Source organism: Aquarana catesbeiana, linkage group LG07 (assembly GCF_042186555.1).
Source record: "Aquarana catesbeiana isolate 2022-GZ linkage group LG07, ASM4218655v1, whole genome shotgun sequence".
Lineage (NCBI taxonomy): Eukaryota > Metazoa > Chordata > Amphibia > Anura > Ranidae > Aquarana > Aquarana catesbeiana.
In genome coordinates, this window is record NC_133330.1 from 69,156,755 (window position 1) to 69,177,150 (window position 20,396).

General features: G+C 39.4%; 1 protein-coding gene across 17 annotated transcripts in view; it reads right to left on the reverse strand.

Moving 5' to 3' along the window:
• CACNA1D (calcium voltage-gated channel subunit alpha1 D) overlaps nt 1-20,396 on the reverse strand; it is a 524,402-nt gene that overhangs the window by 97,655 nt on the left and 406,351 nt on the right. For 13 of the 17 annotated variants that reach the window (XR_012235243.1, XM_073592294.1, XM_073592295.1 and 10 more), the window contains exons 27-30: nt 18,014-18,215; nt 14,923-15,081; nt 12,647-12,757; nt 3,363-3,446 (exon numbers count right to left, since the gene is read on the reverse strand). Coding sequence is in view for 16 of the 17 variants with exons in the window: in XM_073592294.1 (XP_073448395.1) it covers nt 3,363-3,446; nt 12,647-12,757; nt 14,923-15,081; nt 18,014-18,215 (556 nt within the window). In the remaining variant the exon portion in view is untranslated. Of the gene's footprint in view, nt 1-3,362; nt 3,447-5,635; nt 5,720-12,646; nt 12,758-14,922; nt 15,082-18,013; nt 18,216-20,396 lie in introns of all 17 variants that reach the window. The other 4 variants (XM_073592302.1, XM_073592304.1, XM_073592301.1 and 1 more) reach the window with 1 other exon arrangement.

Below are 20,396 nucleotides of genomic sequence, written 5' to 3' on the forward strand. Positions count from 1 at the left end.
CACAATGCAGAGGATTAACCCCTTAAGTTCCACAGTGAGTATAACAAGCATGCTATTCTGCAAATACAGACTGATTTTACTGTTGTGGGTTTAGTAACACTTTAAGCTTGGTTGGTTGTCATGCACAGCTGCTCCAGATTCTGTTTCAGTTTTGATAAATTTCCCTTATTATTTTTCCACAGCCACAAGTCAGATTTGAATTCTGCCCTGAGGTCTGATGCATTTAATTTATGGTGAGAGGCATTTTAGGGATGAAATAAATATATATTGATAATAGGGGTGCAAAGTTTATTTAGTCAACACTGGTACTGAAAAAGTGACTATATTATGTATACCAGGGATATGCAATTAGCGGACCTCCAGCTGTTGCAGAACTACAAGTCCCATGAGGCATAGCAAGACTCTGACAGCCACAAGCATGACACCCAGAGGCAGAGGCATGATGGGACTTGTAGTTTTGCAACAGCTGGAGGTCCGCTAATTGAATATCCCTGATGTAGACCCTCAGACGCAGCACTGACTTTAATCAAGTTCACTGTCACAGCAAAATCTATACAACAGAAGCAGGTGGGAATATGCAGTTCATTAAATTTTTGCAGCTGTCAAACAGATATAGGCCTTGTGCACACCATGTGCAGAGATGGCAGTTTTTTGCAGGCGTTCTGCAAGGGCACAATAAAAAGCAATTGTTCTTTATGTACCCTGTTCACACCACAACACTGGTATCCCGTGCAGATTTTTTTGTGCGCTGGAACCTGCAATATGTATGCAGTTTCCTGCAAGGAAAAAACGAACGTGAGATCAACACTGTGGTGTGAACAGGGCACATAACTGATGCGCATGAAAACTGGTGTGAACGGGGCATAAAAACTCACTGAAACGCGCATGAAAACTGATATATTCTGAACAGTTTTCCCATCAGATTTCACGTTTGTATGGTGCGAATGAGCCCTTTTAGATTTCAACTGTCATTTTCCAGTGGCAGGTTTAAATATGGTTGCCATTTGTAAAATAAATGGTTTGCACTGCTCAGAAACTGATATATGAAGCACCGAGAGGATCATATATCAAAATTAATTGTTTTATTAATTTTAAATGGCACACTAAGGCGTCGTTCACACCATATGTACAGAAAAACTGATGGAAAAACCGTGCAGATTTCACTTCCAGAGACACGAGTTTACATCAGTTTCCATGCGCACATTAGTGAATTTTATACATGTTGCAGATTCCTGCACAGAAAAACCACACATGACATGATATTAGTGTTGTGATGTGAGCAGAGCACATAAAGAACAAGTGTTTTCTTTGTGCCCTTGCAGAATACAGGCAGAAAAAAAATCACGTCTCTGCACACCGGTGAGGCCAAAAAGCAATGCACTACAGTGCGTAATAATTCATTGTACTGAAACAAACCATTGTATATATGTCCAGTCCAGCAGGCCCTCACTCTACATAAGCATTGGTAAACTCTAATGCCCTGTATAAACGATGGACTTTTCCGACAATAGTTCAATGGGAGCTTGTTGTTGGAAATTCCGACCGTGTGTAGGCTCCATCGGACATTTTCCATCGGAATTTCCGACAAACAAAATTTGAGATCTGGATCTCAAATTTTCCGACAACAAAATCCGTTGTCGGAAATTCCGATCGTGTGTACACAATTCCGACGCACAAAATTCCACGTATGCTCGGAATCATGCAGAAGAGCTGCACTGGCTATTGAACTTCATTTTTCTCGGCTCGTCATACGCGTTGAATGTCACCGTGTACTTGACGTTCGGAATTTCCGACAACATTTGTGTGACCGTGTGTATGCAAGACAAGTTTGAGCCAACATCTGTCGGAAAAAAATCCATGGTTTTGTTGTCAGAAAATCCTATCACGTATACAGGGCATTACAGACCAAATCTATGCTAACCACACAGGTGACCAGTTTTTCGTGATTAGATTTTTAATGTCATCTTTTAAATTGATAGCTTCTCAAAAAAAAAAAAGAGTTCTAATATCTTATGCCTTTTAATGGTCTCCACCAGGTTAAAAACATACAACAAATAAAACACAGGTTTTTATTCATTTGGAAGTGACACATAAATATAAAGTTAGGATGGAAAGGCCTATTGGTTGAAAAGGTTCATTTGATCTGCAATTGAAATGCTTAATTCAATGAAGAAAAAATAAAAATTGTTTCAGTTTCAATGTGATCACTTAACCACTTGCCAACTGCTGCACGCCGATATACGTCGGAACAATGGCAGTGGTGGGCGAATGGGCATACCTGTACGTCCCCTTTAAGAGCCGGGGCTAGCAAGCAAGCGCCGCCGCGTACAGCGTGACCGTGCCCGCGGGATTGAGTCCGCCTGTCTCCCGGTGTATTTCCCCGTTCTGCTTTGTGTCATGACAGAGATCACTGCTCCCTGTCATCGGGAGCAGTGATCGCTGTCATGTGAGTAGTAGGCTATCCCCCCCAAAGTTAGAATCACTCCCTAGGACACATTTAACCCCTACAGCACCCCCTAGTGGTTAACCCCTTCCCTGCCAGTATCATTTACACAGTAATCAGTGCATTTTTATAGCACTGATCGCTGTATAAATGACAATGGTCCCAAAATAGTGTCAAAAGTGTCCGATGTGTCCGCCATAATGTCGCAGTCCCAATCAAAATCGCAGATCACCGCCATTACTAATAAAATAAAAATTAATAATAAAAATGCCATAAAACTATCCCCTATTTTGTAGACGCTATAACTTTTGCGCAAACCAATCAATATACGCTTATTGCAATTTTATTTACCAAAAATACATATCGGCCTAAACCGAGGAAAAAAATGTCTTTTTATATATTTTTGGGGGATATTTATTATAGCAAAAAGTTAAAAATATTGTGTTTTTTTCAAAATTGTCACTCTTTTTTTTTTTTGTTTATAGCGCAAAAAATAAAAACTGCAGAGGTGATCAAATACCACCAAAAGAAAGCTCTATTTGTGGGGGAAAAAAAGAACATCAATTTTGTTTGGGTGCCATGTTCCTCGACCGCACAATTGTCAGTTAAAGCGACGCAGTGCCGAATCGCAAAAAGTGCTCTGGTCAGAAAGGGGGTAAAACCTTCTGGGGCTGAAGCAGTTAAAAGAAATCTAAATGACAGCTTAGCATACCAATTTTTAAAAGGTTTGATAATATTTGATAGTCACAACGATAATTGTATCCATCATTATTAATATTTGTGTGATCAGTAAAAACAAAATATATGTGTATCTAGCCATGGGCTCAAAGCTGTTTGAAAATGAACAAGCATAGTTATACCGGGGGGACAACATGGACACACAAGACAGAACTTTTACTTATTAGAACTATTTACTTACATTTACTTCTGTTATGGCAATATCTACGACGCTACCGACAACAATTAAGGCATCAAAAGTGTTCCAAGCGTCAGTGAAATAGTGCTGTTAGTAACAAGTAAGGACAGAACAAGACAAGAGAGGAATAAGAAGACAGCAGAGTAATGCTAGGTGGAGCTACACCTCATTTAGTTTGATAGATAATGGCCTTTAATCAATAATAGGCCAAAGAGAACTCAAGTTCAATAGTCCCTAGAGACAAAATAAAAATCTGAAGCCAAATTAGGGAAGTAGATTTTTTTTGTTATTGGGGTCTGTGTCAATATACTGTTATGTTCAGTCCACCCAAAACCAATATTTCAGTTTTGACAGATAACAGAAATGAAACCACTTGACAGTTCCATCTTTGGGGCGCTCTACTGGTGAGATCCATGAGGTTCCTGGGTCTGCACACCTGCTGTGGTCATGATGTGGGGTCCCACCTCCCCTTTTGTATTTGTTATTTAGGCAGGAACAGAGTAAACAATTATGGCAGGGAAATGTTGATGTTTGAGTATCCAAAATGAAAGCCAAGTGGTGATGCCAGGTATCACCACTGAGCTCTCTGGAGATGTAGTAGGCCCATAAACAAAATGTCAAAAAAGAGGGATGTCCATTTAATGACACTGAGGACATAACTAATTTCCCCCTTTTTCTACATCAATCCCAAAATCGAGAATGCCAACTTACCATAGAGATTGAGACATTATTTTTAATATTATTATTATATATTATTTCCCAAAATTCTAATAGAATCAATTTGAATTTGAATAGAATAGAAAAGAATAGAGTAGAATAGAAAATAACACAATAGTATAGAAAAAAACAGAATAGAATTACTATAACCATCTTCCTATTGTAATCTATTCTTTTCTATTCTATTCAAATTCAAATTGATTCTATTAAAATTTTGGGAAACGGTTATATTCTTTCTATTCTATTGTTTTTTTAATTCTATTATATTGTTTTCTATTATATTCTAGCCTATTCTATTCTTTTCCTATGTATTCAAATTCAAATTGATTCCATTTGAAATTTGAATTTCAGAAGATGGTTATATGTTATTCTATTTGTTTCTATTATATTCTAGCCTATTCTGTTATTTTATTTTTTATTTTATTTTGTTCTGTTTTACTCTATTCTTTTATTTTATTTTCTGTTATATTCTTTTTCATTCCTTTATTATGTATTCTATTTTATTCTCTTTGGAAATTGGAAAACTATTCGAATTCGAAAACTTTTTCGAATTTGAAAACTATTAGAATTTGAAAAGTATTTGAAAACGATTTGAATTAGAATTTTGTCCGATAATTTTTTTTTCGTTATTTCAGATTCATTTGAATTTGGTACTATTGTAATTTGGAAATTCAGATACAGGTCAAATTTTGGGCATCCCCTGCAGCAAATATGCAATTTTTGGTGAGAAACTTCCAAAGGGAAATTATGTCTAAAGGGATGCAGCTCCTGCTACTTTCCTCATTAGAGCCCTGCAGGTACAGCAGCTAATCAATAATTATAAAATCAGTCCCATTCACATTCACTTTGCACATGGACACAAACAAACAGCCATTTCATAGATCACCCAGATGCGAGTATTTTTTTTCTCAACAAAAGTGAAGTTACTTTTTAAGTGGCCATGCTCTAACCCACCATGAAATCTCTATCTTCCTAAACTAAACTTTATCAGATCTAAGAGAAAATAAGTCTTCTTGTACGATAACAGCAGGTGAGCAGAATGAAGAACTCAACAATGTGCATCCTTTTAAAAATACGGTGTTAGGTGATTCAAACCCCCAGCATCTATTAAAAATGGAAATATCAGAGTATAGGGAGGGCCGACATTCTAACAAAAGAAAACAAACATCAAAAGTTGATTAATAACACAGTAAACAGTTCCCAGAAAAGGCCCTCTGATTAAGGTTCTGAGGTTTGGCCTCTGGCCCATAGCTTTGTGAGAGCACCTCATTTCTTTACCATTCTCTATGCCACATAACATTAGTTGTGTCCTACTGAAATCCTCCATAGATGATTCCAATATGGGCCTTGTGTATGAAAAGCTGAAGAAAGGAATTCATGGTTCTCATACGCAAGGCCTATAGAAGATGCAATATCTAGAAAACCTTCACCTGAAGTAGGAATACCTTAACCCAAGGAAGGTAAAGTGTTAGATATATCTGTGACTTGTCCAGGTGATGGGATGCAGCAGGGGACACAGAGAAGGAAGACACTGGGAGAGGGACAGGATCATTACTTACATCAGCTTCACTGAGGACCACGTCTACTATGCTGCCGATAACGATGAGGGAGTCAAAGGTATTCCAGGCATCACTAAAATAGCCCTGCACACAGCAGCCGAGGAGGGGGCAAATGGAGGCGATTAACATTTCACAAGACAGGTACATGCAGCCACGCACCGTGGACAAAGCACACAAACACAAAAGTCAACACATCTATATTGTCTGTGAAGTGGCCTGCTGGTTTGTCCAGTTCAAATTGGGGGAGCATATAGAAGACTAGGACAACATGAAAATAGGACAATGTCTAGTGCTACTCAGGTTTTCTCCAAAAAAAGCTGTGGTCATATTTTTCTAAAACAACTCATATTTCTACACATAAATACATATTTATCATTTGTAATTTTGTATGGTAACAAATTAAAAAAAATACTGCTTTTGGCATACATCAAACATTGCCCTGTTTTCAGAATGCCATAGATTTATAATAGTCCCCAGGGCCTATTGCTGTGAGTCATGCATTTAAAGTGGACTTATCCTCTACACAGGATAGCATCTTAAAACCATGTTCTAAGAGGCCATATACAGTGCTCATAAGTTTACATACCCTGGCAGAATTTATGATTTCTTGGCCATTTTTCAGAGAATATGAATGATAACACAAAAACTTTTCTTTCACTCATGGTTAGTGTTTGGCTGAAGCCATTTATTATCAATCAACTGTGTTTACTCTTTTTAAATCATAATCACAACAGAAACTAGCCAAATGACCCTGATCAAAAGTTTACATACCCTGGTGATTTTGGCCTGATAACATGCACACAAGTTGACAAAAAGGGGTTTGAATAGCTATTAAAGGTAACAATCCTCACCTGTGATCTGTTTGCTTGTAATTAGCATGTGTGTATAAAAGGTCAGTGAGTTTCTGGACTCCTGACAGACCCTTGCATCTTTCATCTAGTGCTGCACTGACATTTCTGGATTCTGAGTCATGGGGAAAGCAGAAGAATTGTCAAAGGATCTGTGGGAAAAGGTAGTTGAGCTGTATAAAACAGGAAAAGATATCCATGGAATTGAGAATGTCAATCAGCAGAGTTCAAACTCTAATCAAGAAGTGGAAAATGAGGTGTTCTGTTGAAACCAAACTACGGTCAGGTAGACCAACTAAAATGTCAGCCACAACTGCCAGGAAAATTGTTCGGGATGCAAAGAGAAACCCAAAAATAACTTCAGGTGAAATACAGGAATCTCTGAAAACATGTGGTGTGGCTGTTTCAAGATGCACAATAAGGAGGCACTTGAAGAAAGATGGGCTGCATGGTCGAGTCGCCAGAAGAAAGCCATTACTACGCAAATTCCACAAAGTATCCTGCTTATAATACACCAAACAGCACAGAGACAAGCCTCAAACCTTCTGGCACAAAGTCATTTGTAGTGATGAGATCAAAATTGAGCTTTTTGGCCATAACCATAAATGCTACATTTGGAGAGGAGTCAACAAGGCCTATGATGAAAGGTACACCATTCCTACTGTGAAACACGGAGATGGATCACTGATGTTTTAGGGATGTGTGAGCTACAAAGGCACAGGAAATTTTGACAAAATTGATGGCGAGATGAATGCAGTATGTTATCAAAATATACTGGAGGAACATTTGCATTCATCAGCCAGGAAGCTGCACATGGGACGTACTTGGACATTCCAACATGACAATGATCCAAAACACAAGGCCAAGTCGACCTGTCATTGGCTCCAGCAGAATAAAGTGAAGGTTCTGGAGTGGCTATCTCAGTCTCCTGACCGCAATATCATTGAGCCACTCTGGGGAGATCTCAAACGTGCAGTTCATGCAAGACAGCCCAAGAATTTACAGGAACTGGAGGCTTTTTGCCAAGAGGAATGGGCAGCTTTACCATCTGAGAAGATAAAGAGCCTCATCCACAAAAGACTTCAAGCTGTCATTGATGTTAAAAGGGGCAATACACAGTATTAAAAACAGGGGTATGTAAACTTTTGATCAGGGTCATTTGGCTAGTGTCTGTTGTCACTATGATTTAAAAAGAGTAAACACAGTGGATTGATAATAAATGGCTTCAGCCAAACACTAACCATGAGTGAAAGAAAAGTTTTTGTGTTATCATTCATATTCTCTAAAAAATGGCCAAGAAATCATAAATTCTGCCAGGGTATGTAAACTTATGAGCACAACTGTACATGAATATGTGTCACATTGCATTACAGCTGGGAAGCTTTAATGCAATACAGACTGGGCACTGTAAACATTTCCCAGCATTCATTGCAGAATCCTGACTCTAAATCTTTATTAGTTGAGGACAATGCCTCAGTGATGGCAATTCATACAAAGGGAAGGAAGAAAATAATTTTGCATTTGACATTTCTAATTAAATTTGTAAAATTTCTAATAAAATGTAAAAGCATTTTAGTATTTTTTTTTTTTGGTGTTGCATCATAGGTCTGCTTTAACAATAAAGCATCTTCATTTTTTAAACATGCATAGAACACATGCTGTAAGCATTCATTGAAAGAAAACTGCTTACAGTTCATATTAGTCTTGTCCTTTAAATTTCTATCAATATCTCTCTAAAAGGGGACCTAGAAATTACTTTATAATAATAATTGTAGATTACTGCCACCTGCTGGTAGCAAGTAATACTGCAATAGCTACAGTGCCTTGTATTTTTGTACTTCTAAGACCCCTTACACACTATTAGATTTTCTGCAGATTTTTGTCTTCAGATTTACCAAAACCATATAATATGAGGTCAAACCTTATTAGTTTCAATTTGTATGCAATCAGGCAGGCCCTTGCACTACATGGTTTTGGTAAATCTAAAGACAAAAATCTGCAGATCTAATAGGCCCTTTTTTTACTTCCTGACCTATAAACATGTCATAACCCAAATAAATGATTGGACATGAGTTGCTGGCAACTGACTGTAGATAACTGTTAAAGCCTGCACTCATTTTCTACAATTATCACACAATTTGGATAGTTGGGGCCTTCCTTATATTTTTGGCACACCCTCAGAAAATGAGTATTCCCTGTATATATAAATACATTATATTTTGTTTAAAGCACAGTATACCATAATTAGTTAATTGGCCACTTCCCAGCAATATTGGTCACATGAAAACAACAATACAAATTCCACACACATCACTAGCCATGACAGTTCTAGCGAGACAAAGGGAAATGTCATATGGACAAGTCACAGCAAGTTCATCCTCATCATGCATTTGTAGAAAAAAGGTTTACACAGCAACCACTTGTCACTTACGAGCCAACGTTTTTTTTTGGCCACGCAAATCTACCAGATAATATGCAAACAAAAGGTAATTTGATACATCCTTAAAGTGATACTAAAGGTACATTTTTTTTTTTAGTAAAATAAAAAAGATGTTTTACTTACCTGCTCTGTGCCACGATATTGCACAGAGCGGTCCCTTACCTCCCCCCTCCGATGCTTTACGCTCCTTCTTCCTTTGGATGCCTCCTTAGCAAGCGAGGTGCTATGGAGGCACTACCAATGCACGAATACTCCTCAGCTGAGCTATGTGCATCCATAGACATCCACATTCCCAGTAAGCCCCTCCCCCCGCATCCTCCTTACAGAAGTTTGACTGAGAGTAGCAGAAGCCTATGGCTCCCAGTGCTCTCAGTGTCTCTTCTGAGTCAGAAAGTCAGGGGAGCGGTGCTGCAGCCGGGAAGCGCTGGAGCGGTGAGAACAGCCAGGTAAGTGTTTAGGGATGGGAGTAGGTAGGATAGGTAGTGAGCAGTTTTTTGGGTTTTTTTCAGAACCACTTTAATGGACAGGGTTACTGAGATTAGCTGCACTAAGTGTACTTTTTTATATAGCTTTTAACCCTGGATTCAACAAGTCAGTTTGAGCCCTTTCACACTGCCATCGTGGGGGCATCGGCGGTAAATCGCTGTTTTAGTGGTGCTTTATCGACGTTTTTGCAGCGCTTTTCGGGCGCTAGCGGGGCACTTTTAACCCCCCGCTAGCGGCCGAATAAAGGGTTAAAAGCTCCCACAAAGCACCGCTGCCAAGGTGCTTTGCAGGCGCTGCCCACTGATATCAATGGGCAGGGGCGCTTTAGGAGCGGTGTATACACCGCTCCTAAAGCACCTCAAAGAAGCTGCTTGCAGGTCTTTTTTTGATGTCCTGCCAGTACAGCGCCCCAGTGTGAAAGCACTCAGGCTTTCACACTGGGATTGCAGATGAGGCTTTTTTCAGGCGCTTTACAGGTGCCACTTTTAGCACTAAAGCGCCTGAAAAACGCATCCAGTGTGAAAGGGCTCTAAAGGAGAACTGACATTATGATGGCCATCTTTAATTTGTAAATAAAACCAATATCTACTTAAAGAAAGGGAACCTGTCACTATAGAAACATGAAAACTGCCATTGCTGAACTGGAATTAGCATAAAGGCAGTGAAGTGTCAGCACCCTAGGATGGTTCTATTTAACATTTTATTTTTTTTAATTGCAATCTCCTTTAATGATGTGGGTGATATTTTGCAACAGTAAAGCAGATGTGACAGCGCATTAACCCATAGCAACAAATCAGTAATATTTACTTAAAGTGATTGTAAGGGTTTGTTTTTGTTTTTTTTTTTAAATAACAAACATGTCATACTTACCTCCACTGTGCAGCTCGCTTTGCACAGAGTGACCCCGAACATCCTCTTCTGGGGCTCTCTCGGCTCCTCCCCGTATCAGATAACCCCCTAGGAGAAGTGCTCTCCTGAGAGGGTTACCTTGTGGGCGCGCTCCCGAGTCCAGCATTCGGCGACCATAGCCTCTGAATGTATGACTCAGTCCCGCCCCCGAGTCATTGGATTTGATTAACAGCAGCGGGAGCCAATGGCTGCGGTGCTATCAATCTATCCAATCAAGAGCTGAGAACCCCAGGCAGAGAGACAGCGCGTCTCCGTTGGGTCAAGTTGCAGGGCTCAGGTAAGTAAAATGGGGGGCACTGCCAGGTGTTTTGCTCACCTTAAAGAGGAAGTAAACTCTCTCTAAAAAAAAAACAAAAAACAAAAAAAAAACACCCTTCAGGACAAAGGCATAATGAGCTAGTATGCATAGCACTCGGGCTTTCACACTGGGTTTGCAGCTGAGGCTTTTTTCAGGCGCTATTTTTAGTGCTGTAGCGCCTGAAAAACGCCTCCAGTGTGAAAGGGGTCTAAAAGAAAATCCTAAATTTTTGGTTGTTCCTAGAAAAGTAATGGAGGGAAGCCTTCCTATGGGGACACCTGGGGGTCCCTAAGGTATTCATTTCCAGGGATTTACCCTCTCTTCCTGTTTGACTATGGGACAGGAAGTGAAGTGAAATCTCCGCAATGGCGGCAAAACAAAATCAGACAGGGGTTATAATCCTCTCTTGCTTTATCCAAAAATGAAAAAAAAAATTGCCTATAGTATACTTTATAGAATACTTTAATTGATTTGCTTGTAGTAATCTAGGAAAAAAGGTATACTTTTAAAAATAATCCAGGAACACAAAAATTAAAGCATCTCTTTACTTCCCACTGGCAGAAACCCCAAATTCCAACGCAGAGGTTGGAATAATTATACTGGCTCCTGCCAATGTAGGGGGTGGGCTCTTACATGGAGGCAAGGAGCTGTCTCTGGAAGTCAATAACATGGAAAAAGCATGCAGATTAGAAACTCAGAGTTAAACTGGGACTCCTTATCTGCATACTTTTCTCTGGTCAATGGCAGAAATGACTGAAGCCACTATAACAGCATGACAGCCAGGCAGCTAGCATTTTCAGAAATAAAGGTCAGTAATTATTTCTCTCTTTTCAAACTTTACATGTTTCTTTTAAGATCCACTCATGCCATAATGCAAGGTGCTGGAAAGTGTGCATTGCGTTAGACAGCCCATTTAGAATGAATAGACTATCGACACACCTCAACAAATAAAGCAGAAGCCTTGCACCATTTTTCTTAGCGCAGCACAACATGCAAAGCACATGTACAGTATCTGTGCATAGCGGTGCACTGTAGATGTGTGTTGTCGTGCAATTAACTTGAAATGCACATCTATAGCGGATTATCTTGGGTTGCACTAAAGTGCCTTAAAACTTGTTGTGACGTGCAAAATGGTGTGAAAGGGCCCCTAAAATTGTACCCTGCAAACTGGTTGCTATGTGTTAGTTCACCTTGCACATTGCTTTTGTCCTGCCTAAAATAACATAGCTAGAACTTTTCACAAATCAAAATAATATATGCAACTTTATGTGGCTACATTATACGGTAGTACCTTGGATTACGAGCATAATTCGTTCCAGAACCATGCTTGTAATCCAAAGCACTTGTATATTCCCCATAGGAATCAATGGAAACTCAGATAATTCGTTCCAGTGTCACTGCTAGTGTATGCAGTACCGCACGTGGCCAGAGGTGGGGGGCAACGGAGACACTCGGAAACACTCAAGAACACTCAGAGACCACTCAGAGATGCTCAGAGACACTCGGAACCGAATGGTCTCCGGCGCCCCCCACCTCTGGCCACATGCAGTACTGCACATCCCAGAGGCTTGAATCCTGCTCGTCTTGCGAGACAACGCTCACAAATTGAGTCAGGATTTAAAAAAAACAGCTTGTGTTGCAAAACGCTCGTAAATCGCGTTACTCGCAATCCGAGGTTTTACTGTATAAGTAATAGTCATTTAAGTAATTTATTCGTAATTAATGTAAAAGGAGACTGCAGTTTTAGACTCCTCTCTAGTACATTATGGGAAAGCCAACACTGGCTCTAACAAAAGAGGTGTTGTGATGGTGTTGTGATGTCTCTAGCATATTACTCTATTAATTTTGGATGGAAGACTCCTTTAATGACTGGGCACAGAATGGGAGATTTTACTACTTCTTCACAATGATATTGATTCTATATAAAGTATAATAATTCAGTGATAATATCAGATATAACATGTAATCTCATTTTTATCACATTTAAGTATAATTGTCATATTTGTCACATCTAATGGTTTAGTACCTACCTTGGGTTTAAAAGCTATAAGTTTCAGAACCATTTCTACAGTAAACACAGCAGTGAAGACCATGTTCATCACATCCATGACATCATTAAATATTTTTGATTGTCCATAATGCTGGGATATAAATCAGACAATTCGGTCAATAAAAAGTAAGCACTGAGAGCCGTTACAAGATCAAATGTTATATCAAAACTGTAGAGATATGGTTTATAGTTTTAGGTTGTGTCCCTTAAAGCTGAACTCCAGCCTTACCCTCAATCTTGTACAGTTGTACAGGCCCCTCTCCTGTACTGAAATAGCTTAGTCTAAGTTTCATTGTACACTTTGAGCCTCTCACAGTGTGCGTTAGAAACTGCAGCAAATTTTATAGCCTCATTTACTGACTTGAGGACATCCAGCATCATCTAAACCAGGGGTCTCCAAACTATGGCGCTCCAGTTGTTCAGGAACTACAATTCCCATCATGCCTTGTCATGTCTGTGAATGTCAGTTCTACAATGCCTCATGGGACGTGTAGTTCCGCAACAGCTGGAGGGCCGTAGTTTGAAGATCCCTGATCTAAACCATTCCTTCCCAGTCTGACTGTCCCTGGCCTGCCCCTTTCATTCATTGGATTTTGCTTGTTTGAGTCATGCAGGCTCAGCAGCGCATGCAGATGTTACCTAGGGTAGTCTGCTTGCAAATGCAGTCTGCCTAGAAACTCCCAATCCTCTGAACTGACACCCACCCATCAAGGCATTTCGATATTCGCATCATCATACCTCCCAACATTTTGAGATGGGAATGAGGGCCACCTACTAGGAAATGTAGGTAGGCATAGGACACACCCCCTGCCACACCCCCTTAAAGGAGAATTAACTAAAAAAAAGGTTAATTAAATCCACAAGGGCCTTTTTTACCACTACTATTCCTTTATATTGGCTTTAAAATTTACAAATGCAGCAGTTTAGAATTTGGATGAAAGATTTAGCACTGGGAAACACTTTTTGAAAGATAAAAAGTGCATTTTATATACAACTATATGGATCAGACCAAAATGAGGGACAAATGATGGGGGGGGGGGACATTGCTCAAAATCAGGGACAGTTGGGAGCTATGGCATCATGGCTGAGGGATCTTTAGAGGAGTACTGAGGCAGGGTGCTGTGATGTTTTCAGGAGGCTGTGTACAGCACCCTGTCAGTCCTTCCCACCAGCCATGAACTACCTGCATTGCAAAAAGAAGTATAGAGCCCAGTAACAATGTCACTTTCTCACATCAAAAAGTTTGTTTTAAACATTATTGGCACATTGATGGGGGAGGAACCAAAGGCAAAATACATTTGGTCGATTTTATTTTTTCTTTTGAACATTTACAGGTTTACAGACTGGAGTTGATATAACTGTCTTTATTATTTGTTTAAACATTTAATATACAGTAGGCTACAGTACATTCATGAACTTAGATACAAGGATGCTGGGTTATCATATAAGACAACCCTGTACTGCCTGCATGCTTGTCTCTAACCCATTTAAGCTATTCATCTGCAGAAGAAAGAGAAGGGGAAAATGTCCCTCCTCTGAGTCATTTAGGAATGAAAGAGCCTTCAGAGAATTTAGAGCTTGCACCTGTTTACCAGCTGCTGACTGCAAGTTATAAAAATCAATTATACATTAAAATATCTCATATTTTATATGAATAATAAAAAAATACAGTGGAACCTTAGTTAACGCGTAACGAGGTTAACAAGCGTTTTGAAAGACGAGCAACTTTTTTTTTTTAAATCCTGACTCCGTTTGTTGTCTCGCAAAACGAGCAGAATTCAAGCTAATGTGGTGTGCAGTACCGCATTTGGCCAGAGGCGCGGGGGCACTGGTGACACTCGGAATGGTTCGGAGCCGTTCGGAAATACCTGGAATCACTCGGAAATACTTGGAAACACTCGGAAATACTCAGTTCCCGAGTGTTTCCGAGTGTTTCCGAGTTCAGCCGAGCTGTCCCCGAGTATTTCCAAGGCTCTCCAGCACCCCCCCACATCTGGCCACATGCGGTATTGCATACAATAGAAGTCAATGCGGTACGAATTATCTTCGTTTCCATTGACTTTTAGGGAGAAACTCGCTTTGATATGCGAGTGCTTTGGATTACAAGCATTTCCTGGAACGGATTATGCTCATAATCCAAGGTTCCACTGTATTGCTTTTTTATTACTGAACATATAACAATATAAAAATCAGATAAAATAACACAATTCGCATTAACAAAAATACCAAGAGAGCACCCCTTTTCTGCTAACTTACCTGCATGGCTAAGCACAGTGTATTCAGCATTATGAGGACAAACATGATGTACTCAAATCCCGTGGAGTTGACAACATACCAGAATTTATACTGATAAGGGTTCTTGGGAATGTATCTTCTCAGTGGACGAGCTTTTAGTGCGTATTCCACGCACTGCCGCTGAAATATGCAATAAGAAAAATTCTATAAAATGCAGTAATTACAACACATTTTTGAGTTTTATTTGTTTTAAATGACCAAAAATTACATTTTATAGGCTGGACGCTAATAGGATAAAACAGATACTTTCTATTTCTATTATGTTGTTAAAGTCGACACTCTCCATCTTTTACCCTCTTGCCTTAAAGTGGACATAAACTCAAATTATTCAATTTATTAAGTTTACTTAATTATTAAGTTATTCAATTTTTGCTGAAATATATTATTGAGAGAATAACAGGACGGCTGAAAAAACATTCTGTTTTTAAAATGAAATGGTAATCTGTCTTTATATTAGCCTCTTGTAATCATCTGTACAGCAGCACTCAGACTAGGAGAGGAAGGGGAAGACTCTACTTCACTGCACGGTGCTGTCAATCTAAGACAAAGAGCTTACTGACAAGTGTTATGGGGTTAGCTCATGAAAGAGGTGATGCTTTTCACTGTCCAATCAAAGGCTGCTGCAAGTCCTTGACCAAGCTCTGTTACATTAGCAGCATTGGTGAGTGAACCTCAAAAATAGCTCCATAGAATTTCAAATTAGACATATGCAATTCGTTTTGTGCCAAATTCGTTTTTTAACGATTTTTTTGATTTCGGAAATATCCAAATTAACGAAAGCCGTTTAACGAACGTTTCCAAATATTCGTAAATTTGAAAATTCGTAAATTTGAAAAAATCATAAATTCGAAAAAAAATTAAAATTTGTAAATTTGAAAATTCATAATTTGGAAATTCAGAAAACCGAAACTTGAAAAACCAAAAATCTGAAATAACGACTAACTAATAATAACTTAATTATTACTAACTATTAAATTATAGGTAATGGAACGTCCTTTCAAATTTGGCTGTTAGTGAACGTAACAAATACGAATTTATCCGAAGTTATGAATTATCCGAAACATCAAATGATGCAGTATCTAAACGAATGGAATGTAACAAATTAATAATAATAAATAACAATAATAATAATAAAAACTTTTTTTTATTATTATTTATTATTAATTCATTCTGTTCCATTTGTTTAGATGCGGCATTCGTTATTTCAGATAATTCCTAACTTCGGATAAATTCGTATTTGTTACGTTCACTAACAGCCAAATTTGAAAGGAAATTCCAATACCTATAATTTAATAGTTAGTAATAGTTATGTTATTATTAGTTATTATTTCAGATTTTAGAATTTTTGGGTTTTTGGACTTTCGAATCTGAAATTTATTAATTTTCAAATTTACAATTTTTTTTTAATTTTACAAATTTTTTCGAATGTACGAATTTACTAGTTTACGTATTTACAAATTTTTACGAAATTACGAATTGCGATCATAACGAATGACCCAAAAAAGGAAAAAAACAAATGAAACGAAAACGAACACATTTTTCAGCAGTGCACATGTCTATTTCAAATCCTTTTGAATGGCGGGGTCCTTTATGCCTGTAGCTCCAAATATGGAAGTATTTCTTGAAGGTGAAACTCCAGAAGGTGCTGCTTAAAGCGGACCTTCAGTCATTTTTTCAACTTTCCATCTATTAAATCCTCTGCCCTTGTTGTTTTAACTTTGGATAGTAAAACATTTTTTTTCTGCCAGTAAATACCTTATACAGCCCACTTCCTGTTTCTTGTCTGGTAAAAAGCCTAAGCTTATGACATCATGCACAGCTCTCTCTCTCACTCTTGAGTTTGCCAGGAAGGGAGGGGGGATGAGTCATAAGAGGGCCATTGAAAGCTACAGAGCTGGAGGTGTGCCTCTGTGTGTCTGTGTAAATCCAGGAAGTGAACAGGCAGCAGATTCAGCTGCCCACAGTTATAATGGTTGCAGCCAGTCTTAGTGGAGGGAGATTTCTGCAGCATATTTACCAAGTACAGAATTTATCTGCTTTTAAAGTTTTTGTGTTACAATGAATCTTAAATAGACCTCTAGACTGGAGCCCCTGAATTTGTCAGTGTGCTACTGGGACTGGAAACAGGGCAAGCAGCCTCTGAACGGGTAGGTGGAGCCCAGTTAAATCCAGTGGGCCCTTTGAGGGGTCATCGCTAAATAGGTGTCCAATTTAAAGATGACAAAACAATCCCTGAAATACGTAATTGTCTTGGAGAAACCGTTGCTCTATGGTTCTGTAGCTCCAGTGGTGCTGCCTAATCTCTGATACTACAAATAAAAATAAAAGTGACCAAATGTTGGCATCTGGGCAGCTGACTACCCCCACCATATAAAATTCAAAATGCTAACCACAACATTCAAGGCCATCCACAACATCGCCCCCATCTACATCACCAACCTCATCTGCAGATATCGCCCTAATCCTGCCCTCCGCTCCTCCCAGGACCTCCTGCTCTCTAGCTCCCTTGTTACCTCCTCTCATGCTCACCTTCAGGACTTCTCCAGAGCCTCTCCCATCCTCTGGGACTCCCTGCCCCGATATATCCGATCAGCCCCTAACCTGTCCACCTTTAGAAGATCCCTGAAAACTCACTTATTTAGGGAAGCCTATCCCACACCCACCTAACAACTGTCCCCGAGCCACCCCATCAAATCATTCCCCGCATCTATTGCCTTTTGTAACCCCACCCCCTCCCTTTAGAATGTAAGCTCTATGAGCAGGGCCCTCCTGTCCCTTCTGTATTCTGTAATTGTGCTGTCCCCCCTCTGCGCTGTGTAAACTGTTGGCGCTATATAAATCATGTATAATAATAATAATAATCTGACTGGCGCCAGTAGAGGGAGGAATATAAGGATTCCTGGTAAAATGTATGACTTTTTGCACATTATTAAGTAGGGCACTTTTACACTACAGGACTTTTTTTAAAGCTTGCTTGCAGCTGCAATTCCTGCATCTACGTCACTAAGAGGACATACTGGCCAGATATTCTGAAAAGGATTTCTCCTGTTACCTGGTTCTTATCCAGCTCACAGTTCTTGTATTCTTTTTCTCCCTGCTCTTGAAATGTGACGATCACGAAACCTACAAATATGTTCATCATGAAGAAAGCAATGATGATGATATAAATGATGAAAAAGATGGAAATCTCCACTCGGTTGTTGTAAATGGGCCCAACATTTTCCCCATTGGAGTCAATAGCCTTGTACAGAAGTCTAAATAGAAAAGACACAAATGCACAATAATAAGCATTTGATAAAACTAGTGTATAAAAACCTCATAGTCCAAAACAGCCAGATAAACTCAACTTTTCTGTACAATTTAGCAGGAGGCATCACAGCTACAGCAGCAACTGGTAGTGCTGCACAATGCACATACAGACTATGCATCACAATAATGTACTGTACTTTAGTATTTAAACCAGGCTGTGCGATAACGACTGCAGTCATTGCCTGGCACTGCCATATGAACAAAACATGGTGCAGGCAGAAGGAGGAATTCTGCAAGAACACCCTGCTTCCTACAATCATCACTTCGGTTCCTATGGTATCAGTTATAGGGGCTGCTATCGGCACAATACAAGTATTACTCCTGCAGGATGCCTAGGTATAAAGTCACATTCATATGGGCATACTACATCGTACACCCGCGCGAGGGTTGAGCTTACCCGCACAGGGATGCACAGGTGTTGCATGCACCCCCGTGCAGGTAGTCACATTCAATAATTTAAGAACTGGGTGACACGAGATCAGGATTTGGCACCACATCCCATATATACAGAGAAAAGGAGGAGAGGGGGGACTTTAAGGCTTCATGTACACGGGGCGTTGTTCAAACTCTACTGAACGTTTTAACTTGACAGCTAGAAACTGGCGTCTAAAAACTGCCGTTTAGCCACGTTTACATGCCGCGTTTGCATCTAGAAGCATTTGAAAAAAAAAATGTTTTTCTTTCAAAATAGCCAAAAATGAAAAATGCCTGTAAACGAAATGCGGCTAAACGTGAGTTACCACATTTAGCTGTGTTTGGAATGCCTCTAAACACAGCTAAACACAGCTTCTGAACGCATTTTTTTGGGTAACAAAAAATCCTCTAAACACAACTGCCTAGAAACAACTATAAATGACCCCGTGTACATGTACTGATAAGATAACATAGAGAAGGGTTCAGGAGCAATTGAAAAAAATGCCCAACTGCTCCTAAACATCCGTTTACCAGCAGCTGTGTACATGAGGCCTTAAGGTACCAAGGACTGAAAATAAACAATAAATTTAGAAAAATATGAATTTTATTTAAACAACTGTTAAAATCACAATAAAAAAAGGGCATGCCAATATCCGGAAAAGGAATGCCTTTCCCTAAATACAAGCATCCGGTAGGCATTCCTTTTCAGTCTATCATGTACATATATAGCATAATTTTGTACAATATTTGATCATCACATTATAATAATGGATATTGGCATGTCCTTTTTTGACATGCCTTGCGATTTTATTCTTTGGCAATTTTTCAAGTATAATCATTTGCAAATGCTGTTTCACTTATAGTACACTTTACTTCATGCGACACTTCAAAAAATCTCCTGAAGAAGCTCGTCTGATCGAAACATGTAGAGTAAGAAGTGGTCGTACATGTAAAAAATTAATACGGAATTCTTGTAAATGTTTATTGTGATTTTAAGAGTTGTTTAAATAAAATTCATATTTTTCTAAATTTATTGTTTATTTTCAATCCTTGGTACCTTAAAAGTCCCACTCGCCCCTTCATCTTCTGTAGTCACATTCATGTCAATTGGGATGCTGTGGCTGCTCGGACAAGGCTGCTGCTCCCAGTATGACATTTATGCGGGTGCACAAGCCCAAACTGACATTGTCTGCATTTGGGGGCGCGCACCCACACAGATGTTAAATTAAGAGCAGCAGCTGTGTCCGTGCAGTGGCTGCATCCCAATTGACATGAATACCTGTTTGGGTAAACCCAGCCCTCGCACTGGTGTGGTACCTCCATGTAAATGAGTCCCACTACTCAAATGTAACATTATGCAGGGAAGACTGCTGTCAATGGCAGAGTAGATGAGCAGAACAGAGGCATTGCTAAGTCAGAAGGAAATCTTCAGCAAGCAAGTAAAATGAATAGAAGGTCTTATGCCGCGTACACACGATCGGATTTTCCGAAAACAAATGTTGGATGCGAGCTTGTTGGCGGAAAGTCCGACCGTGTGTATGCTTCATCGGACATTTGTTGGCAGACTTTCCGCCAACAAATGTTGGCTAGCAGGTTCTCAAATTTTCCACCAACAAATGTTTGTTGTCAGACTTTCCGATCGTGTGTACACAAGTCTGTCGCACAAAACTCCACGCATGCTCGGAATCAAGGACGAGGCGGAAGTCTTGTAA